The sequence below is a fragment of the Mastomys coucha genome, unplaced genomic scaffold (assembly GCF_008632895.1).
Source record: "Mastomys coucha isolate ucsf_1 unplaced genomic scaffold, UCSF_Mcou_1 pScaffold21, whole genome shotgun sequence".
Classification (NCBI taxonomy): Eukaryota; Metazoa; Chordata; class Mammalia; order Rodentia; family Muridae; genus Mastomys; species Mastomys coucha.
In genome coordinates, this window is record NW_022196904.1 from 58506549 (window position 1) to 58525431 (window position 18883).

General features: G+C 46.4%; 1 protein-coding gene across 1 annotated transcript in view; it reads left to right on the forward strand.

Moving 5' to 3' along the window:
- Fam169b (family with sequence similarity 169 member B) overlaps nt 1-18883 on the forward strand; it is an 87509-nt gene that overhangs the window by 22550 nt on the left and 46076 nt on the right. The window contains exon 3 of the mRNA XM_031384335.1: nt 3174-3273. Within this exon, the coding sequence (XP_031240195.1) occupies nt 3174-3273 (100 nt within the window). The remainder of the gene's footprint in view (nt 1-3173; nt 3274-18883) is intronic.

The window sequence follows — 18883 nt, forward strand, 5'->3', positions numbered from 1 at the left end:
AGGAGGGAGCCCAACTTAAAGGCTTAAGCTTTAAAATATATAAGAGTTTCTGTGTCTTTATTTATATTGCTATCTGGTCCAGTTGGTGAGCTGTGGGCCCGATAACCTGTGAGAATCCCATTTCTACAACTTACGAGCGTGGTTCTCAAGTGGTTTCTCCTCTCTGATCTTGATGTTCTCATTGAATTCAGGGCATTTCCTCATGGGGCTGGCACGAGGGTTAAATGAGATACTGTATGTAATGCCCAGCTGAATCTCAGTTTCTTCATTTTAAAGTGAGGGAGTGGCCCATCTCTGCCCTCCAAGGTCTGATTCAGTTCTAACATGTGATTTGGAGTGAAGCTGTGTCACTTCTATTATTTTTGTCTTGATGAGATTCTATGCATTGTGAATAGGCTCTGCAAGAGGACACAGAAAACTGGAAATTTTATTTGTTGGGATTGTGGCAAGATTTAAAAATAATGTGTTATGTGTGTGTTGTGTGGGTGCACATACACACACATGTAGGGACATGTCAATGTGTATGCATATGTGTAGACTCCAGAGGACAACCTCAGGATACATTTATATACAAAATAAAATCAGCTTTGTATTTTGAGACAAGGTCTCTCACTGACTTGAAGCTCATAATTAGGCTGGATTGACTGTCCAGCAAGCCTGGGGATCTATCTGCCTGTTTATCTCCCCAGCTCTGGGTTTACAAGCATGCTATGGTGCATCTTACCACTCTTTTTGTTTATGCTATGGGAGAGTAAACTCAGGCCCTCCTATTTATCAAGTTTGCACTTCCCTGACTGTGCCCTCTTGCAACCTGACTGTTTAAGACTGTTTTCCTCACAGTAGGCACTATCCACATTTGTTTTAGGTGGGGATCATTTTACTCCTGCCAGAAATGGTTATGACCTGGCAGGCAGAGCTACTAAGAGTAAAAGGCTTTTTTCCCAGGGTTAATGAAAACAGCGGCTGTGCGGTTATAAACTGTGGCTTCCTTGATGTTTTGGAGGTTGGAGCTTACAGGCTCTTAGAGGAATACCTCTCTGGTGGGGGGGACCTCAAATTTTGAGCCCCAGTGGGAGCTTGCTGGCCTCGTGTACTTTTAGCGCCCCCGAGTGGTGCTGTAGCAGAAGGACACAGGGCTTCATCGGACACTGCCTGATCTGCTTTGGCACAGCAGATTCCTTACGAGCGAGCGTGGTTCTCAAGTGGTTTCTCCTCTCTGATCTTGATGTTCTCATTGAATTCAGGGCATTTCCTCATGGGGTGCTCACAGGGCATTGCCTCCTGTGCTGGTGGCAAGAGGGAGCTTGAGAGATGCAACGAGAGCTGTGTCCCCAGGTTCTTTAGGACACAGCTTCCCCAGTCTGCTGTTACAGCACTCATGCTTATGAATAACTTAAAAAATAAATGCCAATATGCAGCGTGCTCATGGAAGGGAGAATGCCACAGTTCCTAACAAAAACAGAAAGGGAAACAGTTGCTGACATGAAGTTGTTTTAAGGTGAGGTGACATGCCAACATGACTACAGACGTCTTCCTTCCTTCTTTCCTGAAAAGAAGGGAGTTAGGCAAAATCCATCATTTGGAACCCTACTACTTTAGCAGTGAGTAAGGAAGCAGGGGCAGGGACGGAGCAGGGAGCAGTGTGCTATTTGGCACACTGAACCAAGCTCACCAGGAGTGAGCTTCCTCACAGCTTACACAGCGGGGACTTTTGCTAGCCAAAGATTGTCTGGCTTAAAGGAACGAAGAGGAAATGGTTTGAGGAGATACCATGTCTTGACTTTCTTTCTTTCTTTCTTTCTTTCTTTCTTTCTTTCTTTCTTTCTTTTTTCCACAGTTAATTTTTTTTCTTGTCTTGACATTACCCTGTTGCATTTAAAATACTTGCTGATTTCTCTGGTTTAAAAATGCATATGTTCTTTGTATGGTGTTTAAAGCCTATGACAAAGGAGGGAGGGTGCAAAGCTGTGGGTGGTTAACTGCCATACACATGTCGATGCATTTCTTTATTTTTACTTTCCACATGCATTTTTGTTTTTGTTTTTGTTTTTGAGCCAGGGTCTTGCTGTGTAGCCCAGACTGGCCCAAGAACTTGCAATCTTCCTTCTCCATCATTCCAAATGCTGAGATTTTTGCCTGCTTAAAAAAAACCTGGGTAAGATTCCCCTCTGGGTCTGATGTGCCTTCAATAAGCATCTTTCCAGGTTGCTTCGATGTTTTGTAAATTTGGTGTTTAATGGTCTTGTAACAGCCACCCCTGTGGATGAGCCCCTCAACGACATTTCATTAAAGTCACTCCAAAAGAGGGAGGTACCAAGATATTTGCCAGTCCTGGGATTTGCCAGGGATCAGTTCTCTGTAATGATGGTGGTCTGCTGTAAACTTTTTACAAGAACCTGCCCGTCTGGCTACACATTCTTTTCTAATTTTCCTATATTCTCAGTTTTCAAAACAACGTTGGTCATGGAATGTATCGACTTTCTTGTGTTAGGAGCTGGGAGCAGAGGGTTGGATGTTTACAGAGAAGGCTTTAGATGTGGCCCCCAGAGGTAATCTGGTCCCTCTCGATGATTAGCAAAAAAACCACCTTGAACTAAGTCTTTTCATTGTAGGGTTTAAGGACAGAGTTGAGCCTGGAGGGCTCAGACATAGTAGACATATTAATGGCTGCTTTCAGAGCTGGTGCTGCAGGTCCCAGACAGCAGGAGCATCTACAGAGTGGGGCAAGGCACAGCCTGGGCTCCTTCTATTGAGTGGCTACTAGGGCTCTAGAGAAGATGAGAATGACACCACAGTTGTCTGTGTGAGGTGGAGTGAGGCTGTCCGTCTTGCAGGTTAAGGTCCATGGAGGTCCAGAATGGAGAAGGCTGTAGGAGCAGGAGTCACAAAAGGGGAGAGCTCTAAGGGTGTTTGGTAGTAGAATAGGAGTCGGATCCATGCATTGATTGACAGATGACCTTGGGATGGGAAGGCTTGCTGGTGGAAGGCAGAAGCAAGACCGTTGCCATATTCAGGGTGGCAAAGGCTTCCATCTCTGTCCTTCCTGCATCCTGCTAAGTTTATCTCTGTTAACAGTATTCCTTCAGTGAGCACTGCAAGTCATTTCTCATGCCTTAGTGATGTGAGAGAGCAGAATAGTAGTTTCATTTGCCTTTTTTTTTCTTTTTTTTAAGGTCAGACTTGAAACTTCATCTCTTTGTTTTTGCACGATGTACCGTGATGAACCGCAACATAAAATACTGGTTTTGGTTAATCCCCAGGACACAAAGACAGGTTGGTAGTTTTTTTTTTTTTTAATTATTGATTTGTTCATTTATGTGCATTGGTGTTTTACTTGCATGTCTGCCTGTGTGAGGGTGTCAGATCCTGTGGAACTGGAGTTACAGACAGTTGTGAGATGCTCTGTGGGTGCTGGGAATTGAACCTGTGTCCTCTCACTGTTCTGGAACTTGAAATATAGACCAGGCTGGCTCCCAAGTCGACAGAGATCTGCTTGCTTTTGCCTCCTAAGTGCTGGGATTAAAGGCACGTGCCACTACTGCCCAGTGAGCATTGGGTTTTAAAAACAGGGATCTTGACTTTGTGGTATATAGTGTATGGGAATTTTCAATGTCTAAGGATACAATGGTACATTCCTATTTATCTTTATTGAGACATGGACCATTTTGCATATCTCTGACCACAGTCCCTACCCAGAGCTGCTTTGAGGCTCACTCTTGCCATTCCCATTAACAGCAGTTCCAGAGCTGTGGGCACTGGGTAGGACACTATTGGGACACCCTCATGACCTTGTAGAATGAAAGGGTCATTCTCATCCCCAAATGTAACAAATGAGGAACTCCCAATGGTCAAGTGGCTTGCCAAAGGCCTCCAGCTAGAGCACGGGAGGGCTCAACTTTTGCAAAGTCACAGTTGGGTGGGGCTTCTGTTTCTGATGGTGACAGTTTGGTCTCAGACTCATTTACTCTCTCTCCAAATCATGGAGAGACTATTTGTGGCAGGCTTCAGTTTCACGGAGTGAGTCCTCTACAGAGAGGCATACACATGATCAGTTGTGCCTTAGGCAGAGGCCTGGGGACTGCTGGCAAGCCAGCCTTGCTGGGAGGAGATCCAGCAGGTTGGGCTGCCTGAACCCAGCACACCCGTGAGCTGGTGGGAGCCACCTGACTTCTGACCTCTCAGCAAACAATCCTTTGCAGCATTTTTCTTGTTTATTTTTCCTTTATGATGCCAAGGGTCGCTTTCTAGTAAGACAATGATTATAGTACACTGGTAATATACTTTTTAATTAGCTAGGCCTCCTGAAATGATGACATTTTGAGATTTTAGGTCTTTAACTGTTTTCAAAAGGAGGAACTCTCCAGCTCTCCACCTCCTCTGGAGGAATGCTTTTGCTTGCCACCTGACTATCTGCCTGGAGTTTAAGCTCAGAGGATCCCTTGCTCCACCTGATGTCCCAAAGTCCAAGGTGATGTCTTCGAGGACAGGCTGTTTAAAAGTATGTAGGACTTTCAGCTTCTCTTCTTGGTAACTGTGAAAGAGAAGTGTGCTCAGTTAGCTGTCTGGGGGTTGGGGTATGTGGTGACAAAGCCTTCTTACTGCCCTAGGGCTGACAGAGGTTATGCTGGGGCTCTCCCGTCACAATGAGGGTGCCTGCTTGCTCTCCATCCAGCAGAGTCATGGCTACTCAGAAGCGAGGGCCCATGAAAACCTCAGGCTTTTGATACTACCTTGAGTTTGCAACCCCACTACCAGGGGAGGGGAAGATGAGTCCGTCAGTACACCTCTAAAATAACTCATTTTAAGAAAATGTCCAAATACCAGCAGCTCTCCCACCCCATGTAGGCACCGAACAAGAAGCTGGCATAGGGCTTTGAAGACGATCTGCATGATGTAAACACACAGTGGATTCTTAGGAATCTGTTTCCCGTTTGCTCTGTACTTAATTTTCTGTTGTCTTTTAAGAGTATACCCTAATCCATATTCATAAGTGCTAAGGAATCTCACTGCGGGCCCCATGCTCGTATATAAAAGTGCTTTAAATAAAGTTTCCAAATGACTTCCTGCTGCTGTGGGCTCCATCGATGCTGGCTGCAATTGTTGTTGGTTTTCAGAGGAGTGCTCATGTACTTGAAGCCCTGTGCACTCCTTTAGAAAGTGTCTTGAGGTCTTCAGAGAATGCACAGCTTGGAACTTGAAGCTTGCAGACCCTACAGTAGAAGGACTCTCCCCAGCTCTGCCCAGTCAGTGGGTCCCTTATCCTTATGCTAACTTGTGTCTTTGGAGAAGGGAATTGCTGACTCCTGTACCGTTATCTTTGTCCTGTGCCATTATCTTTGCATTCTGGTGAAGGCGGATGCAAGTTTAAATGGAAGCTAAAGGAATCAGAAGCTGTTTGATCAGCCCTGCATATGAGTTAATTATTGATAACTGTGTGTGAGTTAATTATTGATAAGCCGGTTGACTCCATTACAGGAACTTCCGATAAGTCTGTAAGCAAATGAAAAACATCCTGGAAGGGCAAGTTCCCCAGTGGCAAGCAGTTGATGCTGATGGCATCTTGCTCAAATGCCATTTTCCCTCTAGGGAATTGCAATTGCCTAAAGGTGGTTTCAGAGACAGGGCCTCTTGTCTCTGCTGCTTTCGAGGATTTATTCTGATTTTCTACATACAGCTAGTTGATATTCCCTAAGGAGAGGTAGACATAGGTACCCAGCATCCCCCTTTCTTAGCTTCTTAAGTGCCTTTATATATCTTTTCATGTTTTATTTCCCTTATTTATTAATTATTAATTAATCTCAAGTGTTTACGACTATATAAAATAAGTTCTCATGCCAAATGAAAGGTGACTTCCCTCCCATCTTTATTAAATCCAAAGCACTCGCCCTGGGTTCCATGATTACTGCCCCTGATGACCTTGGCTTTTCTTATTTCTTCCTGTGTCTTGACTCTGCGGTAAGATGAGTGTGGATTTGGATGTCAGGAAGTCATGCATGTGTCAGCTGGGCTATCAGGCTTCCCTGAGCACCATCAGGTTTGCTGTTTCCAAAATGGAGAACATGCTATGCTTCCCAAGGTATTTGTGGAAACTGAGTGACTTATGGCAGAAAATATGATGCTTTGGGACAGTTCCAGCAATGAGCAGGATTCCCATAGTTGACCAAAGCAAACCTTGATTTACATCTTTGTATGTACATCGTGTGAGAGAAACACATGATTTCAGAGGGATATGCTCACATGTTAGCTTCTAGTCAAACTCTGTGAGCTGGAATTGTGTCCCCAGCATGTTCTGCTTGCCACATCACAGGCAGTCTAGTTTGACTCTGAACTACACTAACTGTAACGCTGTTGTTTCTCTACAGACCCCAAAGTGCCTATTGTGTAAATGCCATGTACTTGATCCCAAAACACCAGCTGATCTGGGGTAGGCTGGGCAGCCATGTGACCATCCTGGGTATAAAAGAAGGTAGCCATTCTATCAGGGAGACACCAGGAGCCAGCTGTCTGTGGTCTCGTGCTGCTGGAGGGAAGATAGTATTTCTAATGACCTCTTTGCCGGTCAGGCCATGTCAATGGCAAATGGCATTTGTCCATGTGTTTAGGAGACAAAAGGAGGGCTGGGGCAATGTCTGAGGAGACCAGGCTGCAGATAAGGGATTTGGGGGTCCAAAGCTCATGGTGGGAGCTGGCTTGGCAGTTACTTGAGCTTTTAGCAGCATAAGCAAGTTTGAATTCAGCATAAGTCAGGTGTCCCACACATTCCTTTAACTCCAGGCCCACTTCTGACTTCTGCATGTACACACACACTCACACACACTTACAAACACTATCACATACCACAACTCACAAATCATATACTTATACCACACACAAGCACACACAGAGCACACTCATACGTTCACACCACACTCATACATTCACACTATACACACTCACACACACCACTCATACAAATGAATAAATAGCTAGAAGGTAGCCTTTGAAGGTCCAGGGGCTCTGCAAAGTAGGGTTCAGCCACTCTGGCTACCTTTCAGAAGGAGAAAAAGGATCATCTTTGAATAATTCGATTTCAATTCTAAATCCATCAATTTATCTCAACTTCAAATATATCAACCATTCAATTCTAAATATTTTGTTTTCACTTCCTGAGAGCACATCTTGCTCAAGTAACTATTAATCCTACTTTAAAACAAGAGGGAGCAGGCTCTAGCCCAATGTCCTGAGCTAGGGTGAAATGACTCTTCCTAAGACTTTGATCTGTGTAGCTCTAAAGCCTTTTGGGTAGCCAGGGTGTGAAGAGGACAGGTAGTGTACAAACAAGTGAGTTATTGCATTTGGCAAGTTCTGGTCCCTGTATCCTGGGCTGGTCTGTTCCATTTTGGGACCTCAGGCTATAGGGCATATATGCTGATATGCCTGCCATGTGTCTCCTTTCTGACCTGGTGTCTTTCACATCTGGGCCATCCAGGTGGGTGGGCGGGTATAGTCTCCTCACAGGATGGTTCTTCTCAAGTTTGGAGTTTCCTTCTTTTCTGTTTCTCATTCTCTGGCTGTTGTGGGTGTTGCTTCTGTAATGTTTCTTCCACAAAGAGGATCATGCAGGAACTTTTAAAGTCATGCCCGATCCTTTCTCACTGTATCACCTGCTCTTTCTAGTCCGTTCCTGATTTCCTAATGCTCTTGGGAAGAGTAGGTTTCAATCCCAGGACCATAGTCTTAGGTTCTGGCAGTTGTGGGATAATTCTGTGAGCCTAGAGCCATTTGCCTTGGTGGTGAGGATTGCCCTCTATGACTGCCAGGTATTTGATATTTGTTTTGGGGTTCTTTTCTACACATCTGTCTTAGTTAGGGTTTTACTGCCGTGAACAGACACCATGACTAAGGCAACTCTTATAAGGATGACATTTAATTGGGGCTGGCTTACAGGTTCAGAGGTTCAGTCTATAACCATCAAGGCAATAGCATGGCAATGTCCAGGCAGGCATGGTGCAGGCAGAGCTGAGAGTTCTACATCTTCATCTGAAGGCTGCTAGCAGAATACTGACTTCCAGGCAGCTAGGATGAGGGTCTTAAAATCCACATCCACAGTGATATACCTTCTCCAACAAGGCCACACCTACAAATAGTGCTATTCTCGGGGCCGAGTATATTCAAACCATGACAACATCTGCATCTAGCCTGCCTGCCTGCTTGCCTTCCTTCCTTTCTTCCTTCTTTCCTTCCTCCCTCCCTCCTTCCCTTTCTCCCTCCCTCTCTTCCTCCTCCCTTCCTCCTCCTTCCCTTCTTTTCTTCCTTCCTTCTTCCCTTCCTTTCTTCCTTCTTTCCTTCTTTCCTTCCTTCCTTCTTTCCTTCTTTTCTTCCTTCCTTCTTTCCTTCTACCCTTCCCTCTGTCCCTCCCTTTTCTTTCTATCCCTCTCTGTTTCTGTCTGTCTTTCTCTCTCTAGAATGCATATGTCTCTCTCTCTCTCTCTCTCTCTCTCTCTCTCTGTGTGTGTGTGTGTGTGTGTGTGTGTGTGTGTGTGTGTGAGAGAGAGAGAGAGAGAGAGAGAGAGAGAGAGAGAGAGAGAGAGAGGAACAGCCTTGGGTGTTGGTCTTCTACTTTGAGACAGGGTCTCTATTGTTGCACAGTGTCTGCCAGGCCTGCTGAGCTTCTGGGGACTGTCCTGTCTCTGTCTGCTATCTCCTCTTAGATTCACTTGAACACTTACCTAGTTTATGCAATACTGGGGCCCTCCCCACCAAAGTCATACAGAGTCTTTGGGGGCCTGGAGATAGGTCCTTCCTTATTGGATATGATCTAGCTCTTTTATAGTCACATCTTTGTGACAGAAGACACTATCAGATGTCAGGCTTCTCTGGGAGCTGCAGGACCATATCACTATTGTAGGCCACAAGAAACTTGCTGATAACTTTGTTAAGTTTTCTTTTTTGTTAACTCTCTTGTTTTTGTTTGTTTGTTTTTCTTTTATTCATTTTAGGCCCTGCTCACTCTAGTCCAAAGATTTATTTATTTATTATATGTAAGTATACTGTAGCTGTCTTCAGACACTCCAGAAGAGGGCGTCAGATCTCATTATGGATGGTTGTGAGCCACCATGTGGTTGCTGGGATTTGAACTCAGGACCTTTGGAATAGCAGTCAGTGCTCTTAACCACTGAGCCATCTCTCCAGCCCCTTTTAGCTCTCTTTCTGACAATATTTGTTTTATTTACTTTTTTTAAAAACAGCTTTTTTAAAAAAGATTTATTTATTTATTTATTTTATGTGTATGAGTACACTGTAGCTGTACAGATGGCCGTGAGCCATCATGTGTATGGCTGCTGGGAATTGAACTTAGGACCTCTGCTGGCTCCGCTTGCTCTGGCCCCACTGCCTTCGGCGTAATACACTGTAGCTGTCTTCAGATGCACCAGAAGAGTACATCGTCAGATCTTGTCACGGATGGTTGTGAACCACCATGTAGTTGCTGGGATTCGAACTCAGGACCTTCGGAAGAACAGTCAGTGCTCTTACCCGCTGAGCCATCTTGCCAGCCTGTTTTATATAGTTTTTAATTAATTAATTAAACTAAGTGACAAGATGTTAGTTGGCAGACTGGCAGGGCAAAGACGGTCTAGAAGCTGATAAAACTCTGTAATTGAGTCATGTGACAGAGACACGGTACCAGAGTACTATGGAAGTTTCTGGAATGAGATGGCATTGCTGGGGTCAGGAAGAACCATGAGTGACTCTTATCAGGAAAGTAGAAGTTCACAAGGGGTGTGAACCCCAAGAAGATGCCCACTGCTACTTCCTTGGCCCTCTGTCCCTGTCTCCTGGTGCCCAGCTCAATAATGGCATCTGTTCTTCATGCTCACAGAGACTCCTGGGCTCCTGTGACCTGCAGGGCTTAGGGACTTGGGCCTTTGGTGGCTGGCACACCTGGGCTAGCTCCAAAGCAGCTCCCCACCCTGTAAAGTCTAGCTGTGAATCTTAGCAGTTCCCTTTTATTGAAGGGTTGCAGGCTTTTCTTTGTAGTTATCCTATTATATTCCTAGCCATAGCTTACCCTGGAGGCCATGGTGGAAGGGTGGGGGAGAAAGCGCAGAGATCAAAAGATGCCTGGTGATATTCTAGAGAGTGGGGAGGATGAGGGCTGCAGGCAAGGGTCCTGGCTCTGACTCTGCAGTGCCCAGCAGAATGACTGTTGGGTTGTTGCAAGGAACATTGGCTGTGATTAGGGGCCAGAATGGTCATCCCTGGAGGCTGCCAGTAGCCAGGTCGGGTGCAGTGGGCTAGCCTGGCACGACTAGGGGAAGCGGTAGGAAAGAGCACACTAGGGTGTGGATGAAGATGAGGATGAAGGAAGTTTAGGTCTGGTCATGTGCTGGCACCAAGCTTGGTTATTTAAAAGAAATGGTGTCGGGTGAGATCAACTGGGATATTTTTCTGCATGGTCTGTGGGGTAGCAGTGGTAGAGAGGAGTAGGAGTATACTGTGTGTAGAGGGTGTGAGCTCGGATGCTCTCCTTCCATGTGGGGCACGTCAGCGTGTAGTTCTGTACATGTCACTGCCTATGGCTCTGGTCACTCCTTGTGACTGGTCTTCGTGGGTAGATCATAAGCACTCTGAAGGCAGGAAGTGCCACTCAGATCTTCTGGCTCTGTGTGGTGTTTGTCAACTCGAGAGGATGTCAGACGCGTGTTCCTAAGCTTTCTGTCCAGGGAGCTGTGAGACACAGCAAGCCAGACACTTCCAGAGACGGGAGACTGAGGTGATGGTGTAAACAGCTGTGGCTACACATTGACTTCTCTCAGGAGACTGTCTGTCTTTCCCCCTTGGCTCCCAGGACATTTTGTGACCAAGCGTAACATTCACTCTTGAAATTGCTGCTAACTTATTTACAGTGTTTGGTGATTGCACGTCATGTGCACCCCGAGAAAAACAAGCAGGGAATTGAAAAATGATGATTTTTTTTTCCTGGAAAAACATGTCCATTATGGCCTGCAGTGACAGTGAGTGCCAAGCTAAACATTCAGATGAAACTGGAGCCTCTGTATAGACAACCCTTTGAGTGGCTGTCTTGGTCCAAGGAAGATTGCGACACTAAGATCAGACCTCTGTGCTGCCTTTGGGGCAGGTGGTGGGCTTACAGAAGTTGGGGGGCAGATGTGAGCTGCACCCTAGAGGGTCTTGGAGGACTTCCTCAGAACAGAATGACCTTTCTGAGGTACCCCTCACTCCTGATCAGGCTATCTCAACTTAAAGAGGTCTTAGAGACGGAAACTGGGTACAGAGTGGGTAGATCTGTGGATTTCTTTTTTTTTTTATTAGATATTTTCTTTATTTACATGTCATATTCCCCAGTTTCCCCTCCAAAAACAAAGACAAAAACCAAAAACCAAAAAAAAAAAACCCAAAAAACAACAACAAGAATAAACCCCTGTTCCCTCTCCCCTCCCCCTGCTCGCCACCCCACCCTCGATCTGTGGATTTCCTAACAGGAGGTGGGAGGGATGGACCTGGATCACCCCAGCTCTTTCAGCAGAATGAGCCTGTCCACTTGATTCTCCAGATGGATGGCTTCGATGCCTCTAGTAGACTCATGGGTGGTGCCTTTGGGAGCTTTGTTCTTGTAGCAGAGTCCGTGGAGGAGGAAATACACTTGTTCTATCCCAGACTCCCATCATGTAGAATGGGATATCTCCCCGAGGGTCCTCTGGGTTAGCAGGTACCCTGTTGGTTCCTGTGACCCAGTAGACCTAGCATTTGTCTTTTTTCAGCTGGTGCATGCATTTAAAATTATACAAGGATTGGTATCATCCTGGGGTATACCAAATCATCTAAGTGGGGCTGTAGGAGCCCCACTTGGATAGTTCAGACCAGTCAAGGGGGTAGAGAGGAGGGTGGGTTCTGGGCTGGAAACTCAGCTTCCTCTTAGGCACCTACATCTTTGGGCAGCTAAGATGCTCTATGGCCCCCAGAATCTTGTTGTCATTGGTCTGTGAAAGAAGCAGACCAGAGATCTGCTCACAGTGACAATCATGTGTTTTGGGAATACCTGTTGGCCACGGTTTGGGCTCTCCCCTTCTAGTCACTGTTGATTTATGATACTTACTGTAAGATGGGTTTAAACCGGGGGAAAGAGCATACCAGGAAGACATGTCATTCATACCAAGGAACTTTTGGTATTTGGAAACTATGAAGGCCAAGGAAAATATTTACAGTGTCCAGAGTGGGGCCTTTGTCCTGAAGGACAAGGATGCCTTTGCTTCCATCCATGCACACAGAAAGTTTCCATCAGTGCCACCAGGGTGTCTGTCTGCATCTCTGTGCTCTCTGAAACTCTGGGAAACTTGGTGAGTTTGCTTGCCTTGGTCCACCTTGGCAAATTTTAGGTTCCTTTCCTAGATAGACTAGATTTTTTTTTTTCCTTGCCTTGTTATTTCTCAGTTCAATTGTACTTCAGGAGTTAGGTACCATGCCCTCCCTCAACTCCATCTTCCTTGAGTTAAAATCTAGACCCATGAAAAACAAAATCACTTGAGGGAAGAGAAACCTGAGAAACATGGGGGTGGGGTGGCTTTGGGGGTAGGGGAGTGAGGGTGGGGACAACGACTGTGAATGTCCTGCAAGCCAGATGTTTTCTTCTCATGACAAAAGGCACCCAAGTTCACAAGCGTGGAGGGAAGTGTTTTCCTTTAAGGACAACATCTGTAAGGAAATGGTAGCCCGAGTAATGCAATGTGACGGTTGCTATGTCAACTGGTGTGTTTTCCCCTCCCCTTAAATTATTGACCAGCACAGTCAATGTTGCATAAAAGTCATGCAACTCAGTGGAATGTGTTTATGTGCCGGCCTCTGCCAGAACTTTTCATCACTTTTTTTCCCCCACTGCATGTATTTTCTTTTGGAAAAGATGGCTTGTCACTTAGGTTTAACCGTGTTCCTCCGCCCCAACCCCAACCCCAACACAGATATTTCTAAGATTTGTAACAGGCCAGTGGTGACTTAAACTGCAGGGGAACAATAGAAAGGCAAGTGGGGAGTGGGGGGGGGGCTGAAACCCTTTTAGCTGTGATGAAGAAGTACAGACCTTGGGGCGGTATGTGAATCTTTTGCAGATGGCTCGGGGAGGTAAGATGTGTTTTGGGGCAGATGAAGGATGCTTATTCCTCTTAAATCCTTTATGGAGATAGCGTGGGGCACTAGCTCTGTCTATTTCACTCTGGGCTATGTGTTCTGCTGCCCCCTGGCTACCCTCTCCTTGCTGTCTGTGTAGCCTGGGTTGTCCTCCAATTTCTAGTTATCCTGCTTCAATGCGAGGGGTTCTGGGAATATAGACATACATGTGCCATCATGCCTGGCTTTCTTTGTTGTCTGTAGCTGGCACTTGGTGTCTCCCCATGGCCTTTGAGTCTTCCTGGTTAAGCCCTCTATTTCCTTCTGCTCTAGCTAGCTGCCCACTTCGCTGTCTGGGATAAAACCCACGACCAGTGGGTCCTTTCTGTCCCCAGCACCTCCTACTTTGTCAGCAGGTTTTGCTTTGGGTTAGACCCTCACCCTTGGGGCTGTGTTACCTTCAGTCTCCTCTTCTTCCTGTCTCTGAACTCACCCTTTCCTAATCTAGTCTTCACGCTTTTTTAAACACTTCGCTCTTGAAAACAGCACTTTTAAGCACACAGCTTTTAGGCATCATAGTTTTGATCTTGGAAGGTAGATATTAACCACAGTCTCCTTGTCTGTATCCATGTATAGCCACCCCATGGTCAGTGTTCATGCCACACTGGGGCATTCATTCTAACTCTTACCTACAGGAACATGTCCCAGTTACTCAGAGTCCTCATCGACATTCTGTGAAGCTGGACACTTGCCTCTTTTGCTTAGTCTCTTCTGTGACTTATTACAGAGCCTGATACCTTGATCCAACTACTGTGGTCTCCAAGGTTGGACTCTGTCCCTTGGCTGGCCACCATCTGTTGCCTCAGGGTTGGTCTTGGAATGTTGTCTCCATCCTTCCCAGACAGTCTTAAAGTGCATGTCACAGTGTCTGTCATGCCAGGTCACCCTGCTGAGCACAATACCTGGCATGTAGTTAGACTTGCTGAATAGGTACCATGTGCTTCACTCCCCTCAGTGTGGAAACAGCTTGACAATATTGGCTCTGCTGAACCCTTCTCTTCCCAGACTCTGCCACTCAGTTCCTGGGCCTGCTCTCTCACTGATCTCCTGTTGACCCCTCCTGCCTTGCCTGGCCTTCTGCTGACCCCTCCTGCCTGGCCTGACCTCAGCTCCGCACCACTGTTTTTCTTTCTCTTTTAACCTGTGGGCACAATGTTTGGAATGGGTGTTTTGGAACCAGCAAGACTTTCCATATGCACTTTCCCATATCTTTTTCTAGTGGGACCATTATCACACAAACGACCTCAATTGGGGATCTCAATCCCTGAGCCTCACCTGAGCCTCACCTGGAAAACAGAATGAGCTTGTGTGGCCACTGCATGAGGTGCCACCCTGCCATTGTGCCAGGAGCTTGCTGAGTGTTCAGGCATGCCATTGTGTCAACAGTTACTACTTTACTACAAGAATGGAATTGTGTCTCTCCTCTCCTTCCTTAGGTCAGAGTGACTGTCACCCATCTCCCGAGCACACCCAGACTGGTCTTATTCTTTCGTATGCCTTAGGTGTTGGTGTGGCCACACCTCCTGGGTTCTTTCTTTTCTCACGTCAGGAATACCCAACTCTGCTCACCATGACCTCACTCATTCATCTGGCTCTTGCACATTCTCCGGGATTCTTGATTGAGTGATCGCCTTTCCTCCCCTCCCCTCCTATTGCACATAGCTTGAGTGTGCTCATATTTTATTCTGCCTTGTGCCCAGGCCCTCTCTCTTTCTCCAAGCTGGGTATTTCCTAGGATAGAGCTCATGTTTAATTTTCAAGTAGAGGTAGTGAGTGCTGTGCTCATGCTCCCCATGTGTGTGCTTCATGGGGAACTGACACAGAAAGGTTTCCAGGACTGTGTGCCATTTTGGTGCCTCCCGCTGGAGCAAGTTGGGGGAGGTGGCAAACAGGCATCTGAGCCATCTTTCCCTGATAGATGTTGCTAATTCATCATAGCACTCTTGGTGTTTGCTAAGTTTGCTCTTTGCTGTGGCCTGAACATCTGCCCCAGCTTCTGGCTATCACAGCCTGTCCCCTCAACCTGGGCATGTAGAAGGGTTCAGGACACTGCAAGAACATGGCCTCTGAATCAACTAAGCAGGCCTTATAGGGGCTCATAAAGACTGAATCGACAAACACGGACCTTGTATGGAGCTGAGCTGGGTCCTCTGCATATATGTTATGCTGTGTAGCTTGGTGTTCTTATGGGACTCCCAACAGTGGGAATGGGGGGGTTGTATGCACATCTTTGAGAATCCTGGAGTTTTGTTTATTTATTTTTTGTTAAAATACAGACATATTTTAAGAATGTGTTTTCATTTTAATCCCAGGTGTAAGGATGTGGAGCTGCTTTGGACTGTCCACAGCAGCTATGATTTACCTTGTGCTTTAGCAGAAGTGTGGTTTTGCCAGCTGCAGATAATTTCTGAGTTGTGTGATGTTTAGAATTCTGGGAACTTTGAAAAGTTCTGAAGAGGGTCCATACACGTGAGGGCCCGGAGAGCTGGGGTCAATAGTTGTTGGTCATTCAAGGAGGTGAGTTGTGGTTTGCTAGTCACTGTGGTCGAAGAAGAAACAAAAGGAAAGAAATTAGATTCAAGGATTTTCCTAATTCCTCTCTCCCCTCTATACCCTATCTAGTGTTATTGGGTGAAATTGGGGGAGGGGCAGGAGAAGAACCCACAAAGTAGCAAAGACCAGCTACAGGGGTTGTCTTTGAGTCTTTTGCCTGCACTTGGGACTCTTTTCCTCCTACTGGAAAACCTTGTCCAACCTTGATGTGGTGGTTTGTGTCTAGTTTTATAAGGCCATATTTGGTGGATATCCCTGGGAGACCTGCTTTATTTGAAGGGAAATGGAGAAGTGGATCTTGTGCAGGAGGGAGGTGACAGAGGGTCAGGGAGGAGTGGAAGGAAGGGATGTAATATAAGAGAGAATTAAAAAAAAATGAAAGAAAACAGTAAAACTCAAAGAAACAAATAACTGAATGATAGATAATTATCAGGGGGTGGGGAGAGATGGAGAGAGAAAGTTTCAGTTATGCAGAATGGTTAAGTTCTCAAGGTTGAATTTAAAGGCTTGGTAACCAAACATTAATAAATTGTATTTTATATGTGAAAGAAACATTTTGGCATGGTTACAGATGCTTGTAATCCCAGCGATGGTGGTGGAGAGACAAACAGATCCCTGGGGCCTTCTGGCCAACCAGCCTAGTCCAGTCAGGGAAACCCAAGTTCAGTGACAGGCCTCACCTTAAGAAATAAGCTAGATGTCACCTGCTGTCACACATGTGCGTACATACACTGCTCATCTGCATGTGCATATGTACACACACAGTCTTGTGGGGAGGTTCTGGGCAGACGAGCTGTGTGTCCTAATCAGGAGCACCATGATCAGCTTGATGCTCTCTGCTAGAAGAAAGGGTTGGTGACAGAAAAATGTGTGAGGAGTATCTTGTCATCCATTGGAGAGGATGGACAAGGTGGCAGCCAGCCAGCAGTGAAAGACAGACAGACAGACAGACAGAGAGACAGACAGACAATGGACAGGCAGGCAGGCAGGCAGGCAAGATTCTCTATGCAGACCTGGAGAGCAAGTTTTCCAGGTCTTTTCAGCAAGAGATGATCTGTTACGAAGCTTTTTTGTCTCATGGAAAGTGGAAGCAACAAAGGCCTTTTTCACATCACTTTGCAGTGTTTTAAGGCAGGCGGAGGACATTTCTAGAAAGCACAGGAGAACGTCTACACTTTGGGAAATGCAGTTTGGGATGAGGTACATTCTCCAATGGTACCTGCGATGGAACTAGGGCAGAGGAGGCTGTGTTGAGCTAAAGATCCAGTCATAAGGCTAGTAATGGAGGAGCTGGTATTTGAGGCCCAGCTGGCTTTGAAGTCTAGACCCTCCTCCCTACACCAGGTACCCAGGGCCGAGTCTGGAATTGCTTCCAGCTGCCTCACCCACTGCTTCTGCTGAAGTCCTTCAGATGCTGGGGACTGAGCAAGTGACTGGAGGCTTTGCTGTTTACAACCATCTCCTTTATTTCTTCACCCAGCAGCTTGAGTTGTCTTGACCGTGGCCTTGCACTCGCAGGCAGGGCTGGCTCCATGTCTCTCTGCCGTACATTGACAGCCTGTCTCCCCTGGCAGCTGAAGCCTTCCTCAGTGATTCAGACTGTGTGGAGTTCTCTGAGGACATTCCCTTCCCCCCTCTGCAGAGCTGTCTTTTCCTCTGGGCCCCCATGACAGTCAATTTCAGTGCCTCCCTGCCTTGGTCAGGGAAGCTAGCTGGGCTCTGTGTTCCTCTGCAAGCTGCCAACCTCTGCAGTCAGGATGGAGGTAAATTCATCAGTCCCTGGGGCCAAGGTTCTGTGGACAGTTGGAAGCTCAGCCAAGGAGAGTTGAATTTACTTGATCCCCTCTTGCCCGGGATGAATCTGGGCCACTGGGAGTTCACTTAGGGACTTCACTGTCTTAACTTGTTTGAGAAACCTTGGGCTTGCCATGGGATAAAATCCATCAGCAACATCTTCCTTGTGCTCCGTGTCACCTGTCACTTGGAGAGAGAGAGAAAAATTAAATTGGTGCTAATGCCTTGGCAATGCCTTTCATGATGACCTGGCCTGCTGGCTCCTCTTAGCTCTGGACAGGAGGTGGGGGTGGATGGGTAGAGTGGGGAGTGATATTTAGATCTGCTAGGGAACTTTTGTTTTTTTGAAGCATAGGTATTTTTGTTTCCATTTTGTTCCCCTTAGCAGTGCCTAGCTCCACGGTCTCCACAGTGAAGGCCCTGCATGCAGCACCTGTCAGTCCCCCAGTGCTGTCACGTGTTCTTGCTGTGCTGTGCCAGCCTTGGCACCGGCTCTGCTGCCAGCTTTGCTGCCTGCATTTCCAGGTACTCCACTGATCAAAAGCTGCTGTATGCTCCGGGCAGGTTCTGGTTTGAGGACAGGTTTCTTTTAGATTGCTAAATTTGACTGGACTCCACACTCATTGTTATGTGTCCATAGCCATGGAAGATGAGTTTCGAAAAACATCATGAAGCCATTTGAATCTATTCTGTAATCGCCAACGTGACTAATGAAGGCTCTGCTGTGCGCTGTGAAACTCAAAAGGGGCCCTGTCAACATGTTTGTTTGAACCAGTGTTAGAGAATCGAACATTTGTATTACAGGGCATCGTCTGTTAGTAAACTAAACAGCTTTGCTGGTTCACCTCGTCCAGCTGGGAAATAATCCCCGTGGCTGTTGAGAGCCCCTGCAAGTTCTAGTAGCTGCCATTTTGGAAAGCAATCACATTGACTAAGTGAAGGTGAGCCTCAGGCACTTAATTGGCTCATCCCTCCCAGCTTGCTGCATACATTTTAGAACCATCGTCAGTGAACAGGTAGGGATAATAAGGAGGCTGTTGGTCTTTGCAGGCTCTGAGACAACCTTGACTGTCTGGCTTGCACCTTGTAGCCTGATCCTCACAGATATCTCAAATAGCAGAACAGAGAAGGAGGGGGAGGTTGCTGACCCTGAGTGGTTCACAGTGTTTACAGTCGAAAACCTAATGTTCAAATGACTTAGTTTATTAAAGATTTATTTATTATTATATGTAAGTACACTGTAGCTATCTTCAGATACACCAGAAGAGGGCGTCAGATCTCATTACAGATGGTTGTGAGCCACCATGCGGTTGCTGGGATTTGAACTCAGGACTTTTGGAATAGCAGTCAGTGCTCTTAACCGCTGAGCCATCTC